At 52.1% G+C, this 22,495-nt stretch overlaps 1 protein-coding gene and 1 long non-coding RNA gene across 5 annotated transcripts in view; one reads left to right on the plus strand and one right to left on the minus strand.

Moving 5' to 3' along the window:
• The window catches only part of GRHL3 (grainyhead like transcription factor 3), a 23,537-nt gene continuing 1,042 nt past the window's right edge, over positions 1–22,495 (plus strand). Inside the window, exons 1-15 of one of the 3 annotated variants that reach the window (XM_032132542.1) lie at positions 1–185; positions 10,432–10,618; positions 11,209–11,270; positions 12,342–12,681; positions 12,890–12,969; positions 14,495–14,648; positions 15,122–15,233; positions 15,407–15,501; positions 17,086–17,244; positions 17,654–17,732; positions 18,057–18,190; positions 18,760–18,794; positions 19,430–19,518; positions 19,640–19,725; positions 20,537–20,601. In XM_032132542.1, coding sequence (XP_031988433.1) covers positions 10,451–10,618; positions 11,209–11,270; positions 12,342–12,681; positions 12,890–12,969; positions 14,495–14,648; positions 15,122–15,233; positions 15,407–15,501; positions 17,086–17,244; positions 17,654–17,732; positions 18,057–18,190; positions 18,760–18,794; positions 19,430–19,518; positions 19,640–19,725; positions 20,537–20,601 — 1,658 coding nt within the window. In that variant the 5' untranslated portion in view covers positions 1–185; positions 10,432–10,450. Of the gene's footprint in view, positions 186–854; positions 993–10,431; positions 10,619–11,208; positions 11,271–12,341; positions 12,682–12,889; positions 12,970–14,494; positions 14,649–15,121; positions 15,234–15,406; positions 15,502–17,085; positions 17,245–17,653; positions 17,733–18,056; positions 18,191–18,759; positions 18,795–19,429; positions 19,519–19,639; positions 19,726–20,536; positions 20,602–22,495 lie in introns of those variants that run through there. The other 2 variants (XM_032132540.1, XM_032132539.1) reach the window with 2 other exon arrangements.
• LOC116455105 overlaps positions 18,796–22,495 on the minus strand; it is a 19,010-nt gene continuing 15,310 nt past the window's right edge. For both annotated transcript variants that reach the window (XR_004244302.1, XR_004244300.1), the window contains one exon: positions 18,796–21,293. This is a non-coding gene — a long non-coding RNA (uncharacterized LOC116455105). The remainder of the gene's footprint in view (positions 21,294–22,495) is intronic.

The raw sequence follows: 22,495 nt of genomic DNA on the forward strand, positions 1-22,495 counted from the left end.
TTAAGGCTTGTATCAACTTGCCTGGCAAAATCCTCTCCTGCCTTCCAAATCCAGTCACCGTGAGTCACCGCTGAGCCCATCCTCTGCCTCCTCATTGCAACACGGATGACAGAAACCATCCAGCAAGAGGGCTTGAATCCCTGATGAGTTTTGTTCTATTGCACAAACCTTTTCCCCGTTCACAGGTGAGTTGCTGCAGAGGTGTTGCCTGGGTGGTATTCCCGCAGCCCATTCCCAAAGTTCCCGCTGGAATAACGCTCAGCAGAGAAAGGTTATCCCCACAGCCCTGCTCCTGACAGATCCGGAGTAGTGCAGGGGTTCCCTGAGCCAGGATATTTATGGAATTACTTGGTACCTAAAGTTAGGGGGGTTAAAGTTCGTTTTTTAAGAGGGAGAGCCAAAAAACCCCCCCACATCTCTGGAGTGAGCAGCTCAGAGAAGGTGAGGAAAGGCAAGGAAAGGTTTTCCTGTCAGTACAATTACCACGGAGGAACGAGAGGAAACTTTCTCCTTCCCTAATTCATAAATCCCTTTATATATAAATACATGTATAAATATATAAATTATCCCTTTATAAATACATGCATTTTGTCAGTGTATTTATATACAAAGAAACACCAAAGGACGACCCAACCCCCAGCTCCATAAAGACGACAGCTCCTTGGCATGGCGGGCGATGGAACACATCCACCAAACTGAAACTCATTATCCCCGCGATGAATCCCTGATCCCACCCCTTCATCCTCTCTTTGCCCCGGGGCTTTTCCCTGGGCGGCCGGCAGGGACAGGGTTACGCTGCACCTGTCTGGGTGTACCTGTCCCAGGGCACCTGTGCCGGCAGCCAATCCCGGCAGGGCCGCCCCACCTGTGCGCGCCGCTCGCCATAAATCAAACACCTCGCAGGCAATGTCTGGCTGAGGCACCCGGAGAGCGCTCAGCGGGATCGCTGCCTCCTGCCCCGGACACCGCGGAAATATGTCCAATGAGCTGGAGTAAGTGGAAGGCGTTTGGTTTTTTTTTTTTCTTCCCCCTCTTTTCTCGCTGCCGGGGCTGGATGGGATTGCTGGGTGGCTCCTCTGCCTGTCCAGCTGTTGGCAAGGGGAGTAAAGAACGGGATGGGAGCGTTTTCCTGATTTTCTGTCCCTGCCTGAGCTGGTGCTGCTCCGGGGAGGAATCGCTTCTGAGGAATCGCTTCTTAGGAATCACTTCTCAGCTTTTTTTTTTTTTTTTTTATTTGGGAGGTGTTAAAAATCACGATCCGGGTTACTTTTTTATCCCCAGCCCAAAACTGACACATGGGGTTTCTTGTCTAGAGGCGAGTCTGCTCTGCCTCTGTCCAACAAAATCTAACAAGAGCTACAGGAACCTGGTTTATTTTTTATACCTATTTATTTGAGAAAATAACTTCCAAAGTATTTACCAGCCTCTAGTTTTTTGGGGTGGGGATTGTTGTGTGGTGTTCTTTTTTGTTGGGGTTTTGATGGGTTTTTTTTCCTTTTTGTTTGTTTGTTTGGGTGGAGGTTTTTTTCCTTTCTTTGGGTTTTTTATTTGTTTTGATTTTTGTTTTTTGCTTAGTTTTTTTTTTCCAAGTAAATGGATTCACACTATGACCCTATCAAATAATTTTTTTAACGAGAAAAAGCTTTTAAAACCTATTGATCCTGTATAACTCTCGTTTCTAATTTTGTCACCTCTGAAATGTTTTGGAGTTTGGATGCTGATGGTATCAGCACAGCACCTCGGGCCTCGCACCTCTGAAATAAGAGCAAACAAGTGTCAGATTGGCGTGACAGGGGGTAGGGGAGGCTGCAGGAATAGTGACTAAAGCTGGTGAGTGCTGCTGTCAGTCAGTGCTAAATGTCATCCCAGTCTAGAACCCTGTCCGAAGGATTTGTGTATTAAAATATTAATCAAGAAATAGGAAATATATAAATATATACGTGGATCTGGTGCTTGGAAGGTGTTTTTTGGGAGAAAACCGCACGCCTGTGTGTGTTTACAAGCCTGACAGAGCTGCTGTGTCAGCCAATCTCCTCCTAATTAAGAACCTTGGAAAGGCGCAGCAGTAATTACTATTTTATGTAAATAGTGGGATCAATCTGCTCCGATTGATTGAGAATCTGTGACTGAAATTTTCGCTTTCTGAAGTTTTTGAGTAATTTACAGCTGATGCTTTTTAAGTTTGGCAGTGAGGGCTCTCGGAACGCACGGAGCGTGTGAGCGAGTGTGCGATTGATGGATTTATCGCTAATTACGGCCCGGGGAATGACACGGCCGCCTGACTGCCCTCGCTAGCGGGCTCTTAACCCCTGAGCCCTCCCGTGGGAGGGGAGCCGAGGGAGCAGCGCCGCTTTGGGATTCCCATCTCTGCTCCGGCCCCCAGCACAGACCCGGGATGGGGCTGCGTTTGGTCACCCTGAGAGCGAAGGGCTCCGTGCGAGGTTTTTCCATAAATTGATCCTTTGGCAGGACACGTCTGCAGATCTTTGAAAATTCCAGTTTCGTTCACTGGGGGAATGAATTCCCTCGGGACGAGCGTGCGGCAGCCCCGTCCCGTGCCCGGCCAGGGGACAGGGGCGGGCAGCGCCTGGGGGAGCATTTGGGATCACGGTGGGCCTGGAGCGCCTCGCCGAAAGCTCCCCAGGGCTCCCGACAGGAGATAAGGGAGCTGGGAATTTCGTGGGACTAAAGGAAGAGGGGAGCGTTCAGCCCTGGGTTTACTCTGAGGGGAAAAGGTGTCAGTGGGGAACAGGAACCTGAGAAGAGGCTGCTAAAGCCCCTCAGCGAGCAACGGGGCTCTAAGGAGCTGCGAACTTCGGGATAATCACCAGGGTGGAGCTTTCCAGGCACCGGGAGCAGCTTTGGAAGCTCCGGAGCGGTGTCGGTGCCCCGCACGCTGCTCCTCACACCCCCCAGTCTGAGCCGTGAACATCTGCCCAGATGTGGCTGCTGTTTAGGAGCTGTGACATCTCCACGGGCTGCTCCTGTCGCCTGAAATGACAGAGAGAAGAATCCCACCTGTCCCTTTGGGACTTTAATTCCCCAGAGAGGACTGGGAAGGGACCAGCGGGGCATGGGAGAGGGAGATGTTTTGCCTATTGTAAAATATTCTAACTGCTGATTTCCATAGTCTTCTAAACTGAGCCTGTGTCTAACTCAGCCGTGCGTGGGCTGGAAGGAGTTAACCAGGAGTTACTCCCAGTTGTGGTTTTGTGGTCGAAACCATGATCGCCAGAAGCAAATTTTTGTCATGCATAAGGTGTGTTATTAAAACTTGAGTTATGCTCTTGGTGAATGAAAAGTTAAAGCCCTTTTATAAAATCCTGGCAGCAAAGCACACAAGGGATAACCGTGCTGGAGCGAGGGAGGCTGGCTTGGATTTTTATTTTTTTAGAGTTATGTAAAGAGAAAGAGAGATTTGTAAATTAAAGAAACAACAATCAAATAACTGCTATGCAATTCCCAACAAAGGAGTAAAAGCCCTCTGAATAAACTCCAGACTCAAAGCAGGGGTGAATCAACATTTGCACAGTATCTCTGCTTTGATGCTTTGGGTCACATTTTCGGCTGATTGGTCCATGGGAATGATTCCAGGGAAATTTGCAGAATAAAGACAGTTCCTGTGAGGAGGATCTGCTCTGGCTGGGGTTTGAATTGTTGATCAGTGTAAAGAATTCATCCAAAAATGCACTTGTACTTGGATTGCACCTGCCAGCCCTTGGGATCAGCTGATTGGCAGGAACAGGGAGCCTGGAATTGCGTGTGCTCAAGGAGGGAAAAGGCAACAGCTGAAAAATGTTCATCAGTGGAACTCATTATTGAACACACGATTAAATTCCATTGCTCATAGCCAAGTTTCCAAGGCTTGGAGGATAAGAAATGTGGAAGACAGTAGGGTTAGATGGGATACTGGGAAGGAATTCCTGGCTGTGAGGGTGGGCAGGCCCTGGCACAGGGTGCCCAGAGCAGCTGTGGCTGCCCCTGGATCCCTGGCAGTGCCCAAGGCCAGGCTGGACATTGGGGCTTGGAGCAGCCTGGGGCAGTGGGAGGTGTCCCTGCCCATGGCAGGGGTGGGATGGGATGGTTCCTTCCAACCCAAAGCACTCCAGGGTTCTGAGATGGTTCATTTCTTGTCCCTTTAGCTGTCAGTGCTGTTCTGACTGTAGCTCTGATTATGGGGGGATTGAGGCTGATCCAAAACCCGTCCCTGTCCCCAGCATGTTCATACCACGAGTGCTGAGAGCACCAGAGCAGCTGGCACTGACCCAGAGCCTCCTGCTCTGTCCACTTCTTGTTTCTTGTCATCCCTCTGCCTTGGCAGTCTGAGCTCTGCAGAAATGCCTGCTTTTATAGGGCTGTGCCCACGATGGGATGAATCAGGTTGGTTTGGCAAAAACATTATGCTGGGGTTGGTTTTTTATATGAAACAGCAAAGCAAAAGGCTGCTGCCCCTGGGCCCTGTGCTCACAGGACACTGAATCAGAGCACGTGAAGGGCATGGGCAGAGTGCCCCTTGTAGGAGATCCGGGCAACTGAGAGTGTTCCAGGTGAAAAGTCCCTCCAGGATGGGAAGAGAGAGGGAAAACCACAGGGGGAGAGCCCACCCTGGCTGTGCCTCAGCAGCTCTGCAGGCTCCGTGGTGCAGCTGAGGGACAGAGGGACAGGGTGCAGCTCTGCTGGCAGAGCATGGAACAGGGACAGGCAGGCGAGCAGCTGCTCCATGTGAGGCTCCTGTCAAGTGTCCTGCCCTGGCACAGCTTCCTGGAGCCTCTTGGGCAACAGGAGCCACCTCTCCCACCTTCAGCAGGGCACAAACCCCGTGCCAGGTGTGAGCTCTGGCTGAACTCAGGCACTGGGGAGAGGTCAGCACATCCCAGCCTGGAGTGGAGAACCCAACTGTCGTGAGCCTGAGCACAGAACTCAGAGGCTGAAGCCTCCAATCTCTGCTCTCTCTGTCTCACTGCTGCCTTAGAAATGTGTGACATCTCTGTTGTGTCACTGCAGCAGCCTCTGGTAGGGTGTGCTGAGGGAAGCAGAGAAACTTGAATAAAACTGGGCTCAGTTCTCAGCACAGATAACCCATAATAGCTGATTCCTGGCTTAAAAACCCACATTACCTGAAGAGCAGTAAAAAAGAAACAAATTTTGTTGCAGAAGTTTGTCTGTTATGGCTACCATTGGCAAGTTTTTAATCCAAGTCTTGTAAAACTGTGATTTATTTTTTAAATTTAATTTTATTTAAAAGTTATAGCTCTTGAAGTTACTGAATATACAAGAATTACCTGCGTAATCTTCCTTTTGGTGGGTGAAAGAGTGGGAGCTTCAGTGCAATGTGTTTGTGTCCAGGAATAACTGTACATAAACTTCTTTATCTGTCCACAATGAAAATAGGAATTACAGCAATATTTCAGAAGTGCCAGGTGGGATGCTCAGGGCCTGATTTTGTGTCTCCCTTTGGAGTCAGATACCCCTGAAACTCAGGACACCCCAAAACAGAACCATCTGACATCAGAAACGGCTTCTGGAAAAAATCACCTGTAATTCCTGAACTGCAAAGGGATTCTGTGCTGTAATTTGTTTTGTTAGGCAGGGGAGGCACTAAAGCAGGACTCGTTTGTGCAATGGGAGGGGGTGGGTGGATCCCTCCGGGGCGATGTTATCGGGTAAAGCACAACCCCAGCCGGTGTCCCCCAGACATCAGAGCCTGGCTTGTCTCAGGAGCCCTCCTGGCTTCAGAGGCAGGAACCAGTCCAGTGCTGCTGAGATTTACAGCAGAGGTTCAGGGCTGGTTCTGTTCTCTCCTCTTTGCTGAGCAGCCCAGGATGAGGCATTTTAGTGTCAATCCCTGTCCTCGGGTCCTGCTGTGATAATAAAGAGCTACAAAAGCAGGAGTTAGGATGAATATTGAGCTGGGTTGGGCTTTCTGGTCCTAAAGAGCTGTAGGTGACCCAAGAGGGGGAATCCCTGTGTATTCCCCCAGGCAGCACCTGCCCCTGGGAGGTTTGTCTGGCTCCACCAGGGATTGCAGAGCTTTCCAGCTGGATCTGCTGGAGAGCCGGGCTGGGGGATCCAGTGCCCACCCTGCCCCACCCCACCACATCCCACCAAGGGCTCACCACTGAGCTCCACTGGTTGGCATCCACTGAGCCCCTTTGGGGACCAGGAGCCACTTCCCAAAGATGTTCCTGGTGGCCCCCTCCCTTCCCATCCCAGCCATGGCACATTCCCACAGGGGGTGCCCTGTGCTGTGCAGGGCCCAGGCTGGGTGGGATGGGAGACCTGGATCCCACCTGTGCCACACAGGCCACGGAATCCAGGGACAGAGAAGCTCCTGCACTGCCTGTGGGTGAAGCATTGCTGGGAATCTTCAGGTGGCTGTGCTGAGTTAACCCCGGTGCTGCTGAAATGCCCCTGCACAACCCCAGTGACAGAGGCCACGTTGTCACCCAGCTGCCAGAGAAAATACCCCAGTCCTGTAGGCAGAGCAGGTCAGGGGCCATGAGATAGACTCTGGTCTCAGGGCCTGTGGATTGACACCGTGTTGTGCTTGGCACCCCGGCTGTGTTTTTCATCGTTGCTCTGTGTTTGTTGTGTTTCTTTCTGTGTTTTTTTTCCTGGTTCTGTCTCTGTTTGGATTTTTGCCCGGCTGTGTGAGTGGGCCGGCGACAATGCACTCACTGCTGGCTGTGCTGTCACCTTGTCTTCAGGTGTGCTTGTTTATTAAACCTGCAAAGAAATTACAAAATCAGGACTTAGCTGAGAGGTTTGGCTTCAGTAATGAGGCCACTCTGTGGGATGCTGTTCTTCCTGACGAGGGTTTACAGGCTAAAATCTCTGCCCCAGAAAGCAGCTGCTGGCCTTGCCCTCTCCAGGGCAATGCTGACCCTTCCCTGTATTTCTGACAAGAACTTGGGGAACACCAGGGTTATTTCAAGAGGCAGGAGAACTCAATGCCCAGACCCAGAGTGATGAAACCCCACAGTAGCTGCCTGGGGCATCCCTGAGCTCCTCAGGCTGGAGTCTCTGTTCTGTGGCTCTGAATTCCTGCTGCTTTGACAGTGTGATGGTGCTCTGTAGCCACCAGCATCTGGCATGGCCAGTATTTAGGTTGGAGGCTTAAACAGTTGTAGGGGAGAGAACAAAGACAGCAACACAAAGCTCAAAGGCCGGCAAAGCCTCCCACAGAAACCCAGCAAAGGCAGAAGGAATACCAGGGTTCTTTCCTGCTTGGCTGATGTCCCCACCCAGACCCTTTGGGCACATTCTCCTGTTCCAGCGTAGCCCTGAGTGTTTATTCATCACCAGGAGAAATCAGTCGGGGAAACAGAGGTGGGGTGGGCTGGAGCGGGAAAGGGGCTGGGATCACCTTGTGTCACACTCCCTCCCTCCCGACTGTTTGGAAACAAACACGCTGCTCCCTTCCCCACACTGCTCCCTTCCCCAAATCCTGCTCTGCGCATGGCCCGAGGCTGCAGCACCGAGTGTGCCAACAGGGGGGAGGCTGCCGGTGCCAGGCTCGGCGTTTCCCTGGCCTGGGAAAGGAGCTCTGGCTTTGCCAAACAGAACAGGGAGCTTGGAATGGGCAAACACGGCCCGACCACGTGCAGAGGGCATCACAGGCAGCGAGGAAAGTAAAGTTCAGGTGTGTTTGGATCCGGATTTGGATGTCTCTGCCCTGCAGCTGTGCTTCACAGGGGTTGCTGATGGGATCTGTGTGCTCTGAAGTGCTGTGGGAGCAAACTGACGGGCAGTGTCCTGTAGGCCCTGATGTCAAAAAGGTGCCTGAGACATGTCACCACGTCTGCTTATCTCCTCAAATCACCCTCTCTCCTCAGATACTGGGCAGCCCTGGTGCCCTTCTGCAATAGGGTCAGAGCAGGGCTGACCTCTCTGGATGAGTAAATGGGGTGGATGTTCCCTCACGCCCCTTCAGGGTGGGTTCTGAGGGGATGCACGAGGCTCCAGTCACACGTCCCAGTGCTTACCAGGGATCCTGTGGACTCTGGAACAGAAACGAGGTGGAATAAAGGTGCAATTCCTGTCATTTGTGCCAGTCCTCAGCTGGGTGAATCCCAAGCTCACTGGGACCAGTGCAGTGCCCAGTGCATGGAGGAGCTGCTCAGACTTTCAAGGACTTTGCAGGTTCTGAGCACCTCAGGGTCCCGCCTGAAGCTTTTTATGCCAGGCCGAGGGCAGGGCAGGTTTCCCATTGTGCCTTTTTCCATGGTTTCTCCCAGCAGAGGTGAGGGGCAGGGGGGTAGAAGGGAATCACACAAGGAATGCTTTAGTTGAGGGAGAATAAAGCTCCAAAGCATTTTTCCTCATAATATCTGTGCTTTTTTAAGCTCCTGAATGCTTTGCTGCTCCGTCCTGCCCTGGTATGTTTATCTCTGCTGATTCCAAGTGATAGGGGCTGAGTCTCACCCTGAGATCGAGCTCTGCAGCTGCCTATTCTTCCTTGAGAAGATGGGATTGAGAGCGGGTGAGGATTCCTGTCCAGGCAGGACTGAACAGCCCCAGCACCGAGCACTGAAATCTGAGTCATTCCCATCGCGCTGCTCGGAGATACTCGGCACTGAGGGAGGGAGGAGGGAGAGAGGGCTGCGTGAGAAACGCTAAAGACAACGAAACTCCCCAAACACCTGCTGGAGTTTCAGGTGCGGGGTGAAACCGGGGAAGAGGAGCGGGCTCGGCGTTCCCGTTATCCTGGGCTGCGATGGGAGCTCGTGCCAGCCCCAGCTCCGCTGCCACGTGGGCACAGAAAGCAGCGGGAATTGGGAGCCTCGGGCCACCAGCAGGGCTGGGACAGCGTGTGCTGATGTGCAGCTCGGGTGTGGAGGGAAAAGCGAAGTATTCCTTAAGGAAAAGGTGACAAGGACAGCAGAAGCAGCGCTTGGTGGCCTCATGGAGAAAATCAGCTGTAATTCCTGAACTGCAAACTAATTCTGTGCTGTAATTTGTTTTGTTAGGCAGGGGAGGCACCAGAGCAGGAATCTGAGCCAAGGAGAGCTCTGGAGTCTGATCCAGGGGCATCCCAAAGCCATCCCTGCATGGTTTAATGTGCATTTGATGCAGGCTGGCAGTGCCTGGTGACAGAGCACCCTTACAGGGAGTTTCAGGGATGCCAAGTTCTTTCCAAGAGGAATTATTATTGTTCTTGGAATGATTCACTTAAAAGTCTAGACCAGGACTTATAAACACACAGAGAGTGGCTTAATGAAAATGACACATTCCTTATGAAAATGCCATTAAATTGTAGCATTCATTGTTGTAATTCCTGTCGAATTTCTTTGCCTTTCCATGGAAAAACATCAGCAGGTGATGTCATGGTTTAACTCCAGTCAGCTCTTGGAAACTTGGGAGATTTAAAAAAAATTTTTAAATCTTTTCTGCTAATAAAACCCAGTCTTGCCCTTTCTGGAAATTTCCACTTTGAGGAAAAAGGAATTTTTGTCCACGGAGTTCTTATTTTATGGTGAATGGTGTGAGCTGTGGTGGTGACACCACGTGCAGGTGACAGGAAGGTGTGGCAGGCTCGCTGTCACACCTTCCACGTCACTGCCACACGTCCGCTGGCTCAGCCTCTGTGGACATGGTGGGATTTGGTCAAAGGTTGGACTTGATGATCTTTGGGGTCTTTTCCAACCTAAACAATTCCATGATCCCATGATTCCAACCTCTGAGCCTGGAACGCGCAGGGAATGCAGGGAGGCACTGCTGGGCTGGCTGCTGGCAGGGTTTGCTGGAGGAAAAGGAAAGATGACCAGTGTTTGGGTAATTAAGTGTCTGACAGTTTATTAACATAAGATGGAGAGACCTGGAGAAAGTGCCAGAAGAGAGGACAGGCAGGGCATTATTTTGGTGTGTTGCTTCTCACGTAGTCCCACGAGCCTCACCTCAGTCAGGAATTTTCTAGTGGAAGGGAGGGGGTTGTGATTGGCCTGTCTGCTTCCCTCTGAGTAAAATCGTCTACAAGTTATTGGGAAAAAATAATTTGGATTGGAACTAAATTTCAAAATCATGAACTGCAGCAAAGGAAAATGATGAGGTTTGGTTTTACTTGGGCATTGAGTGACTGTGTCTGATTGTGGGCTGCACTGGCCTGGAGCTCCACATCCAAGGGAGAATTGTGCCAGGTTTCCTGATCCCTTTGTGACTGTGCAGGATGTGACTGGAGGAAGAGCAGCTGATGGGGCTTTGCCACCCCAGGCAGGAGCGGGGGCAGAGGTGCAGCTGCCCCTGGAGAGGCTCTGGCCTGATTTTGTGCCCAGCCACAGCAGCAGAGCTGGTGATCCCAAAGGCTGTGGGAGTTCAGGACCAGGAGAACATCCCTCCTCCACTCCACAGAGCCTTTGGGAAGCCCTTCCTGTGTTCATGGAACTCTGTGGGAAACGCTCCTCCCTCATTCCCGCTTTCCCCTGTGCGGCTCAGTTTTAGATCCGTGCGTCTGATGAAGAATGACACCATGAACTTCCAGAAATTCCCCTACACCAGCGAAGATGAAGCCTGGAAAACCTACCTGGAGAACCCCCTGACTGCAGCCACCAAGGCCATGATGAGGGTGAACGGGGACGACGACAGCGTGGCTGCCCTCAGCCTCCTCTACGACTACTACATGGTGGGTGTCCCTGGGCTGGGACAGGTGTGCAATTGGTGCCACCTTAGGAGGAAACCTCTCTACTGATCCCCCCAGAGTTGTTTATCCAACACCCTCCCAACACCACACGGTGCCACCAGTATCCCCAGTGGTAAACTGAGGCACAAACCAGCATTTTGAGGGAATTTGTGGAAAAACTGAACCCAGGTGCCTTGAGCCTGGGTTTTTTACCCATAAGGAACAGCAGTGCTTTGAGGGCTGTTGGGCTGGAACAGCCTTGCACACCCCACCAGCTTTATTTTTCCGGAGCTGCTGGAGGATGGAGCTCCGAGAAACGTGGATCTGATTTATCCCTGAGTGGAAGCAATAGCAATGATGTTTCCACTCACTTGGGTGCTTTTAAGGTCGTGCCCAGAACAAGCTGCTGTGGCTTGCCCAAGGTTACCTGGGAACTCAGCAGCAGCCCAGGGGAGAGCCCAGCTCTGCTGTTTGTTATTCACGCAGGGTTTTGTCTGGGAGGCTTCACCTGCTCCCAGACAGGGCTAATTCTGCTCTGTTTTCCATTAATAAAATCTAACAATAAACAAACTCTTTGCTCTGCCTTGTCCTAGGTCCCGAAGGAGAAGAGGATTCTCCCAGCTGGGATGATGGCACGCAATGAACTGGGAAAGAGGTTGGCTTCAGTTCCTGCTCTCTGGAGCTGCCTCACTCTCCTGCAGCTGCTGAAATGCAGGATGGGGCTCTGAGCTTGCAGAAAATAGACATCAAAGCACGGTGTTATTACCAGCAACAGTGCAGCTCATTAACCCTGAGACACACATTAAAATTCTTTAGGCCAGGTCCCAAGCAGGTATAAATGGAGCTACACCCATTTACAGACCTGAGCATCTGTCTGGCTGTGCTTGCAGGGGTTGTGCTGATTTGCAGCAGCTGAAGAAATTGCCTTTATTTCCTATTTCGTCACAATTGCAAAGGACAAAAGGATTGAGCACTGGCAGCAAGAAGGGAATGGCCAAATCCTCTTTCCTTCCCTGGGCTGATGAGGGTTTCTGTTCCACTCTCCCAGGATTCTCTTCCAGTGACTCCCATTTGTCCTTTGAGGTTTTCAGATAATTAACTACTAAATTAATGGCTCATTTGCCACTGTGAGTTCAGTTCCCCTTCCTGGATGCTGTGTACTTTGGCACTGTCAGTTTGTAACCACTTGACAGAATAAACCTCAAGTGGTACTTCACTCCTTCAGAAGCAAACTGAGTTAAGCTGGTTTTGGTTTTTGCTTCCTAAGCTGCTGGAGTTCATTAATTTGTACAATAATTGTTTTTCCTTAAAAAAAGGGTATTAAAAAATCAACTTTCAGCATCACTGAGCCATAAAAAGACTTATGATGGACAGCCCACACAGCAGTACCTTTCTCATCATCCCTGCTGCTCTGTTTGATGGCCTAAATAAAGGAATAGTGGATGCAGGCCCTGGATGTGCAGCCCCAAACCACGTCCAAACCATATTCTCTGACTCCCTGTGATCATCCCTTATCTGCTGAGCACCTCTGGCTCTTGCTGAGTGCACTGAGAGCTGTGGGTGGAGATCCCCCAGGGGCCTGTCAGCTGTCCCAGGCCCAGCAGGAGCTGTGCAGGGCTGACTCAAGGTCACCTGGCAGCCAGGCCAGCAGCACACTGAGGCACTCCTGGCAGTGACACTGGGGCTGCCCCGCTCTGCCTGGCCCTGAGACAGGACCTCTCTCCAGCAGGCACTGCCACGGGATGGATTATGAGCCCGAGATCCCCTCCTTCGATGGCTCAGCCCATCTCATGAAGCTCCTGTCAGAAAACGTCTCCATGGCCCAGGAGTTCTGTGAGCCTCCCAAGAAGAACGGCCTCAGTCTCGAAGGTGTCCCTGCTCCTCACAAGCCAGCCCTGCTCCCTCCAGGCACCAGCAAGCTGGAAGCCACCCCAGACAACTTCCTGGTGCCCCCGGGGGACGTGTACGACAGCAGCTCCTTGAACTCCCTGTTTGAGAGCCTGCCCATGGCCCCGGCGCAGCAGCGCTGGCAGCCGGACAGCACCTTCAAGGAGGACCCGCAGGAGGTCAGGGGCTGCTCCGGGCTGGGGGGGCAGTGGGAGCTCTGCTTTTGTGTTGGAAGCTTGGTGCTGTTCCTGTTGGATTTCCGGGGGTCTGTGTTGAGTTTGGAAGTAATGAGGGTCCATGTTTTGTCTGCTGTGGTGGCTGGGAGAAGGTGGATGGACAAAGCAGTGAGAGATTCTAGTTCTGATTTGTGTTTCCTCTCGTGTGCAGACGCTGCTCTTCAGTGACATCCTCAAACCCCAGCCAGAGCCACCCTGCCCCGAGAGCTACCCCACGGAGGGAGTGAAGAGGTAACAGCAATCCAGGGCCTGGGGGTTCCAGGGAACTCTTGGCTCTGTCTCTTTCCCAGGAAAAGGCTGCATCCCTTTCCTCTCCCCAGTCCAGCCTGGCAGTGACCAGTGCAAGTCACAGCTCCCGTGCTTTTGCAGAGACCAGTTGTGTCTCCCTGGTGTTTCCAGAGCAAGGTGCTGCTCCATGAGCTCTTAGACCCAGAGCAGGGATTGTTCTGTGCCCAGACTGGGGTAAATCCAGGGCCAGCTGCTGTCACATCTCATGGGCACCCTGAGGGATCCAGGTGGCTGCAGCATCTTCCCACAAGCCACTTGGAATGGGGTAAATGATAGAGAAAAGGAGGCTGGCAGTGCATGAGGGTGATCATCAGCCTCCCCTAATCTAAGGTTTATGTTCTCACTTAGCACTGTTAGTCAGCCTTGATTTTAGAGGGTGCCACTGCCTCTCATTCCTAAAACACGCGAGGGATTTCTTCCTCCTTTCCACCCCTTTGCCAGGCAGAGCGTTGCTGCTCCAGATACTGCATCAAACCTCCCAGCAGGTAACATTATTTCACCTCCCACTTTTTATTTGCCTCCTGAGTCAGCTGACTGGGTGACTCAGCTGTCAGACGTGGGGATGTTCACACAGACAGCAGCGTCTCCCGAGCCAGAGGCTCCCTGCTCACTGTTTATTTGTGCACTGAAGTTCTCTGGCTCTCCTGGCTCCAGATAAGAGGAGCTGCCAAGCCCATCTTCAGAGATGGCATCACAGGAGGTGGAGCAGGAAGAAGATGGGTTGGTGACTAAACAGGGCACTTGAAGGGTCTGAGTGAAGACTCCTGTACAGGTGGTGGCTTGCACGGATTCCTCACAGCAGAAACCAGCTGTGGCCTCATTGTTTCAGTGCTCACAGGTGCTGCTGAAGGTCCAAGAGCTTCTGAGTTCAGGCTCTTCTCTCCAATTCCCTTTCCAGCAGTGACACCTTCTCTGTGTGACACTACAAAGCTTTTCTGTGAACACTGAAGTTGCTGCCCACCACACTGAGAGTTCCACGAGCTGAGCTTTTACTCCAGTTCTGTGTGTCCAAGCAGGTGTTGGTGTCCTGCAGGTCCTTCTTCTACAGGACCATTAGGGGAAGAGTCTTCCTGGCTCAGCCAGTTATGGGTATGGATTTGGAGACAGGAACCTGAGTTTAGGGTGTTGTAGAAGTCTCATCACAGGTACCTGGTTTTGTGTGGTTTGCTTTAGGCTGCTGGCTGAGCAATGGTTCTGTTGCCATCCACACAAAAATACTGGCTGCAGTCACATCCAGGGGTTTTAAGCCAAAACCAAGGGGTAAAATGAGGCTGTTGGTGCAGTGCTGCTCCCCAGGGTGTTGGGGAGGATCAGAATGTGCTGTGCTGTGTCAGGGTGTGTGAGGTGGGGAACGGAGCAGAAACTGGAGCCTGTAACCCGCGGGTGGAGGCTCTCAGGCCTCTGTTTTGCTTTTGCAGTGAAACAGCAGCGTGTGCTTATTCATCCTTCTCTCTTTGTTCCATGCAAGTGACTTTGAATACACTCTGGGGTCACCCAAAGCCATTCACATCAAATCTGGGGACTCTCCCATGGCCTACCTCAACAAAGGACAGTTCTACCCCATCACGCTGAGGACAGCTGGAGACAGCAAATGTTTGCACTTGTCCTCAAACAAAGTGAAGGTAAGAAACAGACAGGCTGACAGCTCTGCTGACACACGCTGGAATGGGACATCCTGGGACTGGGAACAGAGCTGAACGGGAGCAGTAATGGCTTTGTGGCTCATGTTGGCTTAAAGTGATGAATGGGATGGATTCAGTCCCACAGGATAATCCTCTGCTGCAGTGCAGAGCCTCCATGGCAGCTGGAACCTGTCACAGGAGCTCAGGGATGCACAAAGGGCTGGCTGGGGCCCTGCTGGGAGGAGCTGTGAGCCAGGGACAGGGTCCCCATCCTGCTCCTGGGATGTGTGGCCAGGCCTCGGAGCCACCCCTGAGACGAAAGTGCCAAATGGCTGTGCCCAAATCCCTTCCCTTGCCCACCTCAGCTTCCCCAGCTACAAAATCCCATGTTTTACGTGGCCCTGAGGGCGGTGCAGGGTGGAAGGTGAGGAAGGCACTGATCCTGCTCTGTGCTGGGCTGGGCTGTGTTGCAGAGCGTGGTGATGATTGTGTTTGACAACGAGAAGATCCCCACGGAGCAGCTGAAGTTCTGGAAGCACTGGCACTCCCGGCAGCCCACGGCCAAGCAGAGGGTCATCGACGTGGGTACGCGGGGCTGCCAGGCCTGGGGGGCTGGGGAGCTTCTGCCTCCACTTCAGTGCATCCCAGGGCTTCTCTTGGTCTGGGAGTCAGTCAGGGGCAGGATTTTGGGGGTGGGAGGCCTTGGGAATGTCACCAGTTTCAGCCCCAGTATGAACTGCTCCTTCACTGCCTTCCAGCCGACTGCAAGGAGAACTTCAACACGGTGCAGAACATCGAGGAGCTGGCCTACAACGCCCTGTCCTTCGTGTGGAACATCCACGAGGAAGCCAAGGTACAAACTGCCCGTGGAGGGGAGCTGGGAATGATCCTCAGCAAAACTGCAGCTCCTTCCTGCCATCCCAGACACTGCCCCAGTGCTCAGCTGAGACACAGAGAGTTTCAAATGAAACCCTGCCACTGCAGCGGCCCCAGGCAGTGTTTGCCTGGCAGGACAGCAGCGGGACACCGTGCCTCAGTGTGTGTTTAAACACTGCCATGAGCTAATAAACACTCTGGGTACAGCCCAGACTGGCTCAGGGATGTTTTCTTAGTGCTGATGGATAACTCTGAAGAAAGGTTTTTGCAGCAATTCCGGGCTCTGCTCACGTGTACCTGCAGCCTGTTTAAATAACCCCCAGCCCATGGAACAAAGAGCCCCCTTTCCAGGCAGGTTGGTGCAGACATGAGTGACCACCCTTCTGTGCCTTGTGGCATGTAGAAGGGAGCCAGGCAGGTCTCAAGATCCCTTCTCACCTTAAAACCTGTGAAGTTTATTACAGCAAGGTCTTTGCAGCTCTGCTGTCTCTTCTGCATCTCCTCAGAGTTTCTCATTAACACTCTGTGTCTAGTGGGGATTGAAAACCAGATGAAGTAACAAAGAAAAAAAAAAAAAAGAAAAGCATAAATACCCCAAGTCTCTGAAGCTTGGGAAAACCTTGCCTGGCTTTGGGATCTCAATAAGCCCAAAGGCAGCCTGGGTCTTTTACAACCCAAGAGGTTAACAAATGTCTTCAAGGCAAAGCTGTCAGAAATGGAAATATGTCAGGTATGTGGCGAGCCCTGGGGGCACCTCAGCAAAGCTGGATTTAACTCTTAGCAGAAACTCTGCTCATGCACTGGCCTGAGGCAGGCAGAGGTGAGACTTCAGAGAGCTGCGAGGGCTGGGAGTGAGACAGGAGGAGTCAGGGGCTGGGAACAGGAGGGGTCAGGTATTTGGGTGTTTGGGTTGGCCATGGCACCTGTTACTTCTCTCCTTCCAACTGAACTTCACCCCACAGTGAAGTGGTTTTCTTTCCTAGGAACTGACTCGAGCTGACATCAGGTTTCAGGGCTGAAATCCTCAGCTGAGGGAGCTCTGGGAACTCCTCCAGCTGCAAATCTGTCCCTGGGGTCCAGGGGAATTCCAAGGTCACACCAATGAATTGGCAGCTTGGAGATACAATTTGGATTATAGCTGTGCTCAGCTTTTCTTGCAGAGTTCCCACTGGAGCTAACTCCCTCCTGGTGATAAGAGAGCCCAGTGTGTGATGAATATTTATTTAAGCAGCAGAACTGCTGTGCAATTCCTGAGGCTGCAGCCTTGCCCTCCTCCCTCCCTGCAGGGCTTTGCTGTCTGAGGGTCCCTTGTTCAAATGAAAGATCAGAAATATCAGCAAGAACATCCCCAGGCAGGATTTTGGGAGTGGAGAGGCTGAGTCAAAGAGCTGGAATAGGTGTGGGGGGAGAGGCTCAGGCGGGAAACCGAGGGCTCCCCTGCCAGGCTGGCCCGGGGAGGGCCGGAAGGAGCCTCAGCAGCTGCTCTTGTCCCTGCCCTCTGCTCCCACTGCTGGCTGAGGAGGAGCTTTCCAGCACCAAGCATCCCTGTTCCTGTTTGCAGGTGTTTATTGGGGTGAACTGCCTGAGCACGGACTTCTCCTCGCAGAAGGGAGTGAAGGGTGTCCCCCTGAACCTGCAGATCGACACCTACGACTGCGGCAGCGGCAGCAGCCAGCTGGTGCACCGGGCTGTGTGCCAGATCAAGATCTTCTGTGACAAGGTACAGCACCCCTTTCCCACCAGGTAAAAACAACAACTGGTCAGGGGCCACAAGAATAAAACCAGAAAGGCTGTGAGAGCCTGAACAGCCAAGACCTGTGACTGTGCCTCACAATAAACTCTATTTTTGACTCTCTGTTTTTGACAAGTTGTTAAATATCAAAAGAGATGAGAATTTCCTCGGAGGTTATCCCTCAATCTCAGATATCTTCCCATGGAAAAATTTCTCACAGCTATTTTTGTCTGCGTGTTTCATTTCTAAAAGCAAATTTCATTTTTGTTTTTCTAATTTCTGAGTGTCAGAGAGTCCTGGCTGGGCTGTAGAAGGTCCCTGAGGTGACCATTTCTGAGCCCTCTCTTGCCCATGTTGGACCTGCCAATGTCCTAAATTTTGCTGGATCTTCCCACAGGGAGCAGAGAGGAAAATGAGGGATGATGAAAGGAAACAGTTCCGAAGGAAAGGAAAATGCCTGGACTCCAACAACAATGGTCAGTGCTTGTGTTTGTCCCCTGCTCTGTGTTGAAATCCCTGTCCCTTAACTTCCACGGATGTGGCTGTTCCCAAGCCTGCTGCCCTCAGCACCCTTGGGAAGCAGCCTGGCAGTCAGGCCCTCGCTGGGCTCCTTCCCAGCGTCCCAAAGCCCTTCATGGACACTGCCCAACCCTTGGGAATCGTTCTGGGCTCCCTTGGGCTGCCCTGGAGCTGCTGCAGGCTCCTGCCCTGTTCCCAGCATTTCTGCTGGGAGCCTTGGGAAGGGGCTCCCCTCTCCCGGAGCTGTGGGAGCTGAGATGAACTGGACTCTCCATCTGTAGGTCTGAAAGGCTGTTTGCTCTCTGGCTTCAGAGGGAATGAGATCACGTTCCTGCGGCCGGAGAGCGACCTGGAGACGCAGCCGGTGCTGTTCATCCCCAACGTGCACTTCTCCAACCCGCAGAGGTGTGGCTCGGTGAGTCCCCCAAAACACAGCCAGCCTCTCAGCCCATCCTTCCCGGGCTGAGCATTCCCCCCACAGGACTTGTGTTATGGAAAAAGCCCAAAGCACAGCACAGCTCTTTGTGGGAATGAGGCATGCAGCAGTGATGGGTGAGAGAGCCTTTCCAGGCTCCTTCCAGCCTGATACTCCTGTGCTTCACTCACCTGCAGCTTCCACAGAGGGCTGCAGTGGTAGCAAAACTATCAGCAGAAAATAAATGATAGCAAAATGTCACCATCTCAGTCCCTGTCCCTGTGTGGATGGGACGTCCCTCCACTGTCCTCTGTCCAGTGTCCTTCAGAGCTCCCCAGCATTCCCTGCCTCAGAAACCACTGTCTCAGTTTGTCAAAAACAGGGAATCTGGAGAAGTTCTTTATATCAAATTTCATTTACTCTTAAGAAACAGATGTTTGGGTGTAATTGTGTGAGGGGCCAGGAGGAGGGAAATCATGTTTAAAGTGTGCCCAAGTTGCCACCTCCCAGCCTCTCTGGCACACAGTGATGCTGTGCAAACTCACAGATCCATTTCCTTTGCATTCCAGGTGCTCCCTCCTGCTGTTCCCAACTCTGCAAACAGGTGAGGATGCAGCAGTGTTTATTTCCCATCCATTGGGAATGGCAGGGCTGTTTATACCCCCAGGGGCAGGATAACACAGCTCAGCGTCTCCCTGACGCCCTGAGAGCCAGAATATGAGTTACACTTTGTCCTGGAAGGGACTCAGGGCTGCAGAAACACGGCCACATTTCTGTCCCTGTCAGAGTCACTCCAACATGAGCTGCTCCCTGATTGTCCTGTTGTTCTCATGGAGACAATGTTTGAAAGGGAAAATCAAAGACCACAACTGTCACTGAAGGGTTCAAATACCCAGAGGCCGTAAAATAAACTGGAATGAAGTGGAATCACAGTTGAAAAGCAGAATCTCCCCCAGCCTGGGCCCTCTGTCTGGGGATACCAGTGGGGAAGCAGTGCCATGAGGGTGCAGAAGGCTTTTGGGTTCAGTGTGACCCCAAACCCTCTGTGGGCCCTCCCTGAGCTCCCCGTGTGCTTTAGGCAGGAAGTCACAACTCTGCTGCTATAATTACAAACCAATACTTAATTGCTGGATGGTTCTTGGAGTAACTGGTTGTTCAGTGAGAAGCTCAGTAGCTGGAATTGTTTTGTTTGCTTTTCCTGTTCTGTCCTCCTGAGAGTGTTGTGTTCCCTCGGCCCAGGCTGCCCCTAAAGCGGAGCGGGGCCTCCTTCACCGACGAGTTCGACCCCATCCCTCCAAAGCAAACCAAGGACGAAGATCCCCAGAGAGGTAACCCCCGGGATGGGAACTCATTTGATTCAGTTAACCTTGGGTCTTGAATTCCATGAGGCCACATGGCTCTGGGAGCACTGGGAATGATCCTGAGCAGTGCTGCCCTGTTCCCTTGCAGTGCTGCTGTACGTGCGCAGGGAGTCGGAGGAGGTGTTTGATGCTCTCATGTTGAAGACCCCGGATCTCCAGGGCCTCAGGACAGCTGTAAGTGTCCCCAAAACCTTGGGGAACGAACAAACTGCTGATAAAAGGGAATGGGGTTGGTGAACAGGGAGCTGGGTATGGGCTGCTCATCTCTCTTGCCTGCTCTCCCTTGGGAATGCAAAGTGGGAGAAGGAGCTGAGTTCTCCCAGCAGCTCCTGGCATGGGCAGTGCTGGTGCTGCAGAGGGAGGATCACACCTCCTGCCCTGTCCACATCCTCATGGAAGTCTCCTCTTGTGACAGCACATTCATATTTTCCACTGTCAAACAGCTTTTCCATTCTCCGGGCTGGAGATGGGTGATCCGAAGCCCTCCCTGGCCTCGTGCTGGAATTCCCTGGCTGTGTTTGAGGAGCACACGGACATATTTCTGTCATGATTATCAGCAGCATCTCTGATAGCCCAGCTCTCTCTGGAGACGGCTGGGAAGGAAACAAACAATAAACCTCCCAGATTTGGGGTGGCTTTATGGCTGCACTTTAAGCTCTGTTGGTTTTACAAACTTTTAAAAATAGGGAGTTTGAAAAATGTCAGCACAGAGGATTCTTTGCCATCTTGTCCCTCTCCCGTCCCTCACCACAGAGAGTCAAAAACCTTTATGGAAAATGCTTGGCAAAAAGCTACAAAATTCCTGCCACTGTAAGACCAAAAGAGAACTTGCCCAGGAGAAAGTTCAGGTCATGGTTTTGTTCTCTGGAGTAAAACTGAGGAGGAATCCTTTGCTGCTGAACACCTGGGCTTGGTGTTATCTTTGATTTTGATCATGGGAATTTCACTTTACAAGTACAAAGATTTGCCATGTTTTCTCTCACAGATTTCAGAAAAATATGGGCTTCCTGAAGAAAGCATTTATAAAGTCTACAAGAAGTGCAAAAGAGGGTAAGCTAATCTCTCATCTGCTTTTATGCTGGGCCTCCAAACCTGTCCTCTCCAACCCCTGCCATTGGCTCCAAGAGCATTTTAACAAGATAATAAAAGGTAGAGCCATGTCAGGCTCTGCTATTTGGAGCATATAAAACTCAGATCTTTCTGGGCTTTAAAGATTTGGGATAATGCTTGTTCATATTACATGTGTTTGGAGGGTAAAGTCTCCCAAGGAGAGGAAGTTGGGTGAAGGAGGAATTGTTTGGGGAGTCTAATGGTGATCCTTTGTGCCTCAGTCTAAAAGCCTGAGGTTATGGAGAACTTATCAGAGAGGGATCAGTGTTTGCTTCTCCAAAAAATGCTGGAATGTCCCTGGCTCAGGATGAGGGATGGGCCATAGTGAGTCTCTGAATTTGTCCGGAGTTCCTCCACCTGTTGCTGAGCTCAGGGCCCTCAGTGCTGCCAGATGCTGCTCATCCATTAGCCCCAGAAATGGGAATTTTCTCCCCAGAGGAAAAGACCAGTGCTGGTGGCTTCAGGGGAGAGGCCACCTTGACTTGGGTTGGCTTTGGTGTTGTTCATGCCTTGATCTGATAAGCAGCAAGTGTTGTTTGGTGATGACTGGGAGGGAAAGCAGGCAGGTGTCCTTCCAGCTCTTCCCAAAGTGCAGGAGCAGAGAGGTATCTCATGAAAAGGAAAGGCCACACCTGGAAAGGAGATTAAATAAATAATTTTGACACCTGGTTTAATGAAGGCTGGACGTGACCCATGCCAGCAGCTACTTCTGAAGCACGGGGAGATTGAAGATATCTCCTCTCTGGCTGGTGGCAGGGTCAGGCCCAGCTTCCTGCTCCCCCAGATTTAATTTTCAATAATTTTATCCTGTTGCTCCACCCTAAACAATCTTCTCCTGGTAATTACAGCTTGAGGGGCAGATCTTCATCTGCTGTGAGCCACTGGGGCTCCGTGGGGCTGCCTGGCCTGGCAGCAGGGCAGGACCTGCCCCAGCCATGGCCCTGCCACAGGGATGAGCTCAGCAGGTGAACTCGGTCCCAGGGTGACTCAGGAGCAATAATGAGCAATTTTGGATCTTGGTGAGGTTTGGTCTAGAGAAACAATGCAGGGCTCAGATTCCTGATCAACGCTCCCTGTGATAGTTTGTGGTTGAGAAATCAGATGGGAGCACGGCACAAGAGGCACAGGTGACTTCTCTGGCTTCCTGCTCTGAGGCAGGTGGAGATAAAGGGATCAGCTCTGCTGGTGAAGCTTTTGGGTATCCACAGAGTCTCTTTGGGGCACCTGTTGGAGGCCAGGGCTGGGATCCAGGCTTAGGGGTGGTGCTGGGGGTGGGACGCAGCTGGGAACATTCCAATTCACCGGGCAGAGCCTGGGCAGTGCCAGAGCCTGAGTCCCAGGGTCTCCCTGAATTCCTGACTGTGCCATGACAGAGTTCCCAGTGCTGGAGACTGTTTTGTGCTCCAGAAAGGCAGCTCAGCCCTGAGCCCTGGGCACAGCTCTCACCACAAGAGCAGAGCTGCCACCTCCACCTGGGAAATCCGGGCAGCTGTGCCGGGGCTGTGCCAGTCCCTGCACCCCACCCTGGCTGCCCTGATCCCCAAAGTGTTCCCTGGGGACACCAGGGCCTCCTGGTTGTGCCTGTTGAACTCTTGGATTTGTCAGGTATTCTGCTTTTCTCCTTGTTGTTCTTAATCCTGGCTTGAGGAGCATTGCACAATTAACGCTCCTGCCCCATTAATGACCCCGGTGGGAACCTGGGGGGGATGTGCTTCCTGGAAAGAGAGAATTTGTTCTTTGTGTCCTCCGAACAGTTACAATTTCACAGTGGCTCATGGGAGCCCCCGAGGTGATGCCAAGCCCCTTTGTTCCCGTTACAGTAACGAGGGGCTCT

The sequence above is a fragment of the Corvus moneduloides genome, chromosome 23, assembly GCF_009650955.1.
Source record: "Corvus moneduloides isolate bCorMon1 chromosome 23, bCorMon1.pri, whole genome shotgun sequence".
Lineage (NCBI taxonomy): Eukaryota > Metazoa > Chordata > Aves > Passeriformes > Corvidae > Corvus > Corvus moneduloides.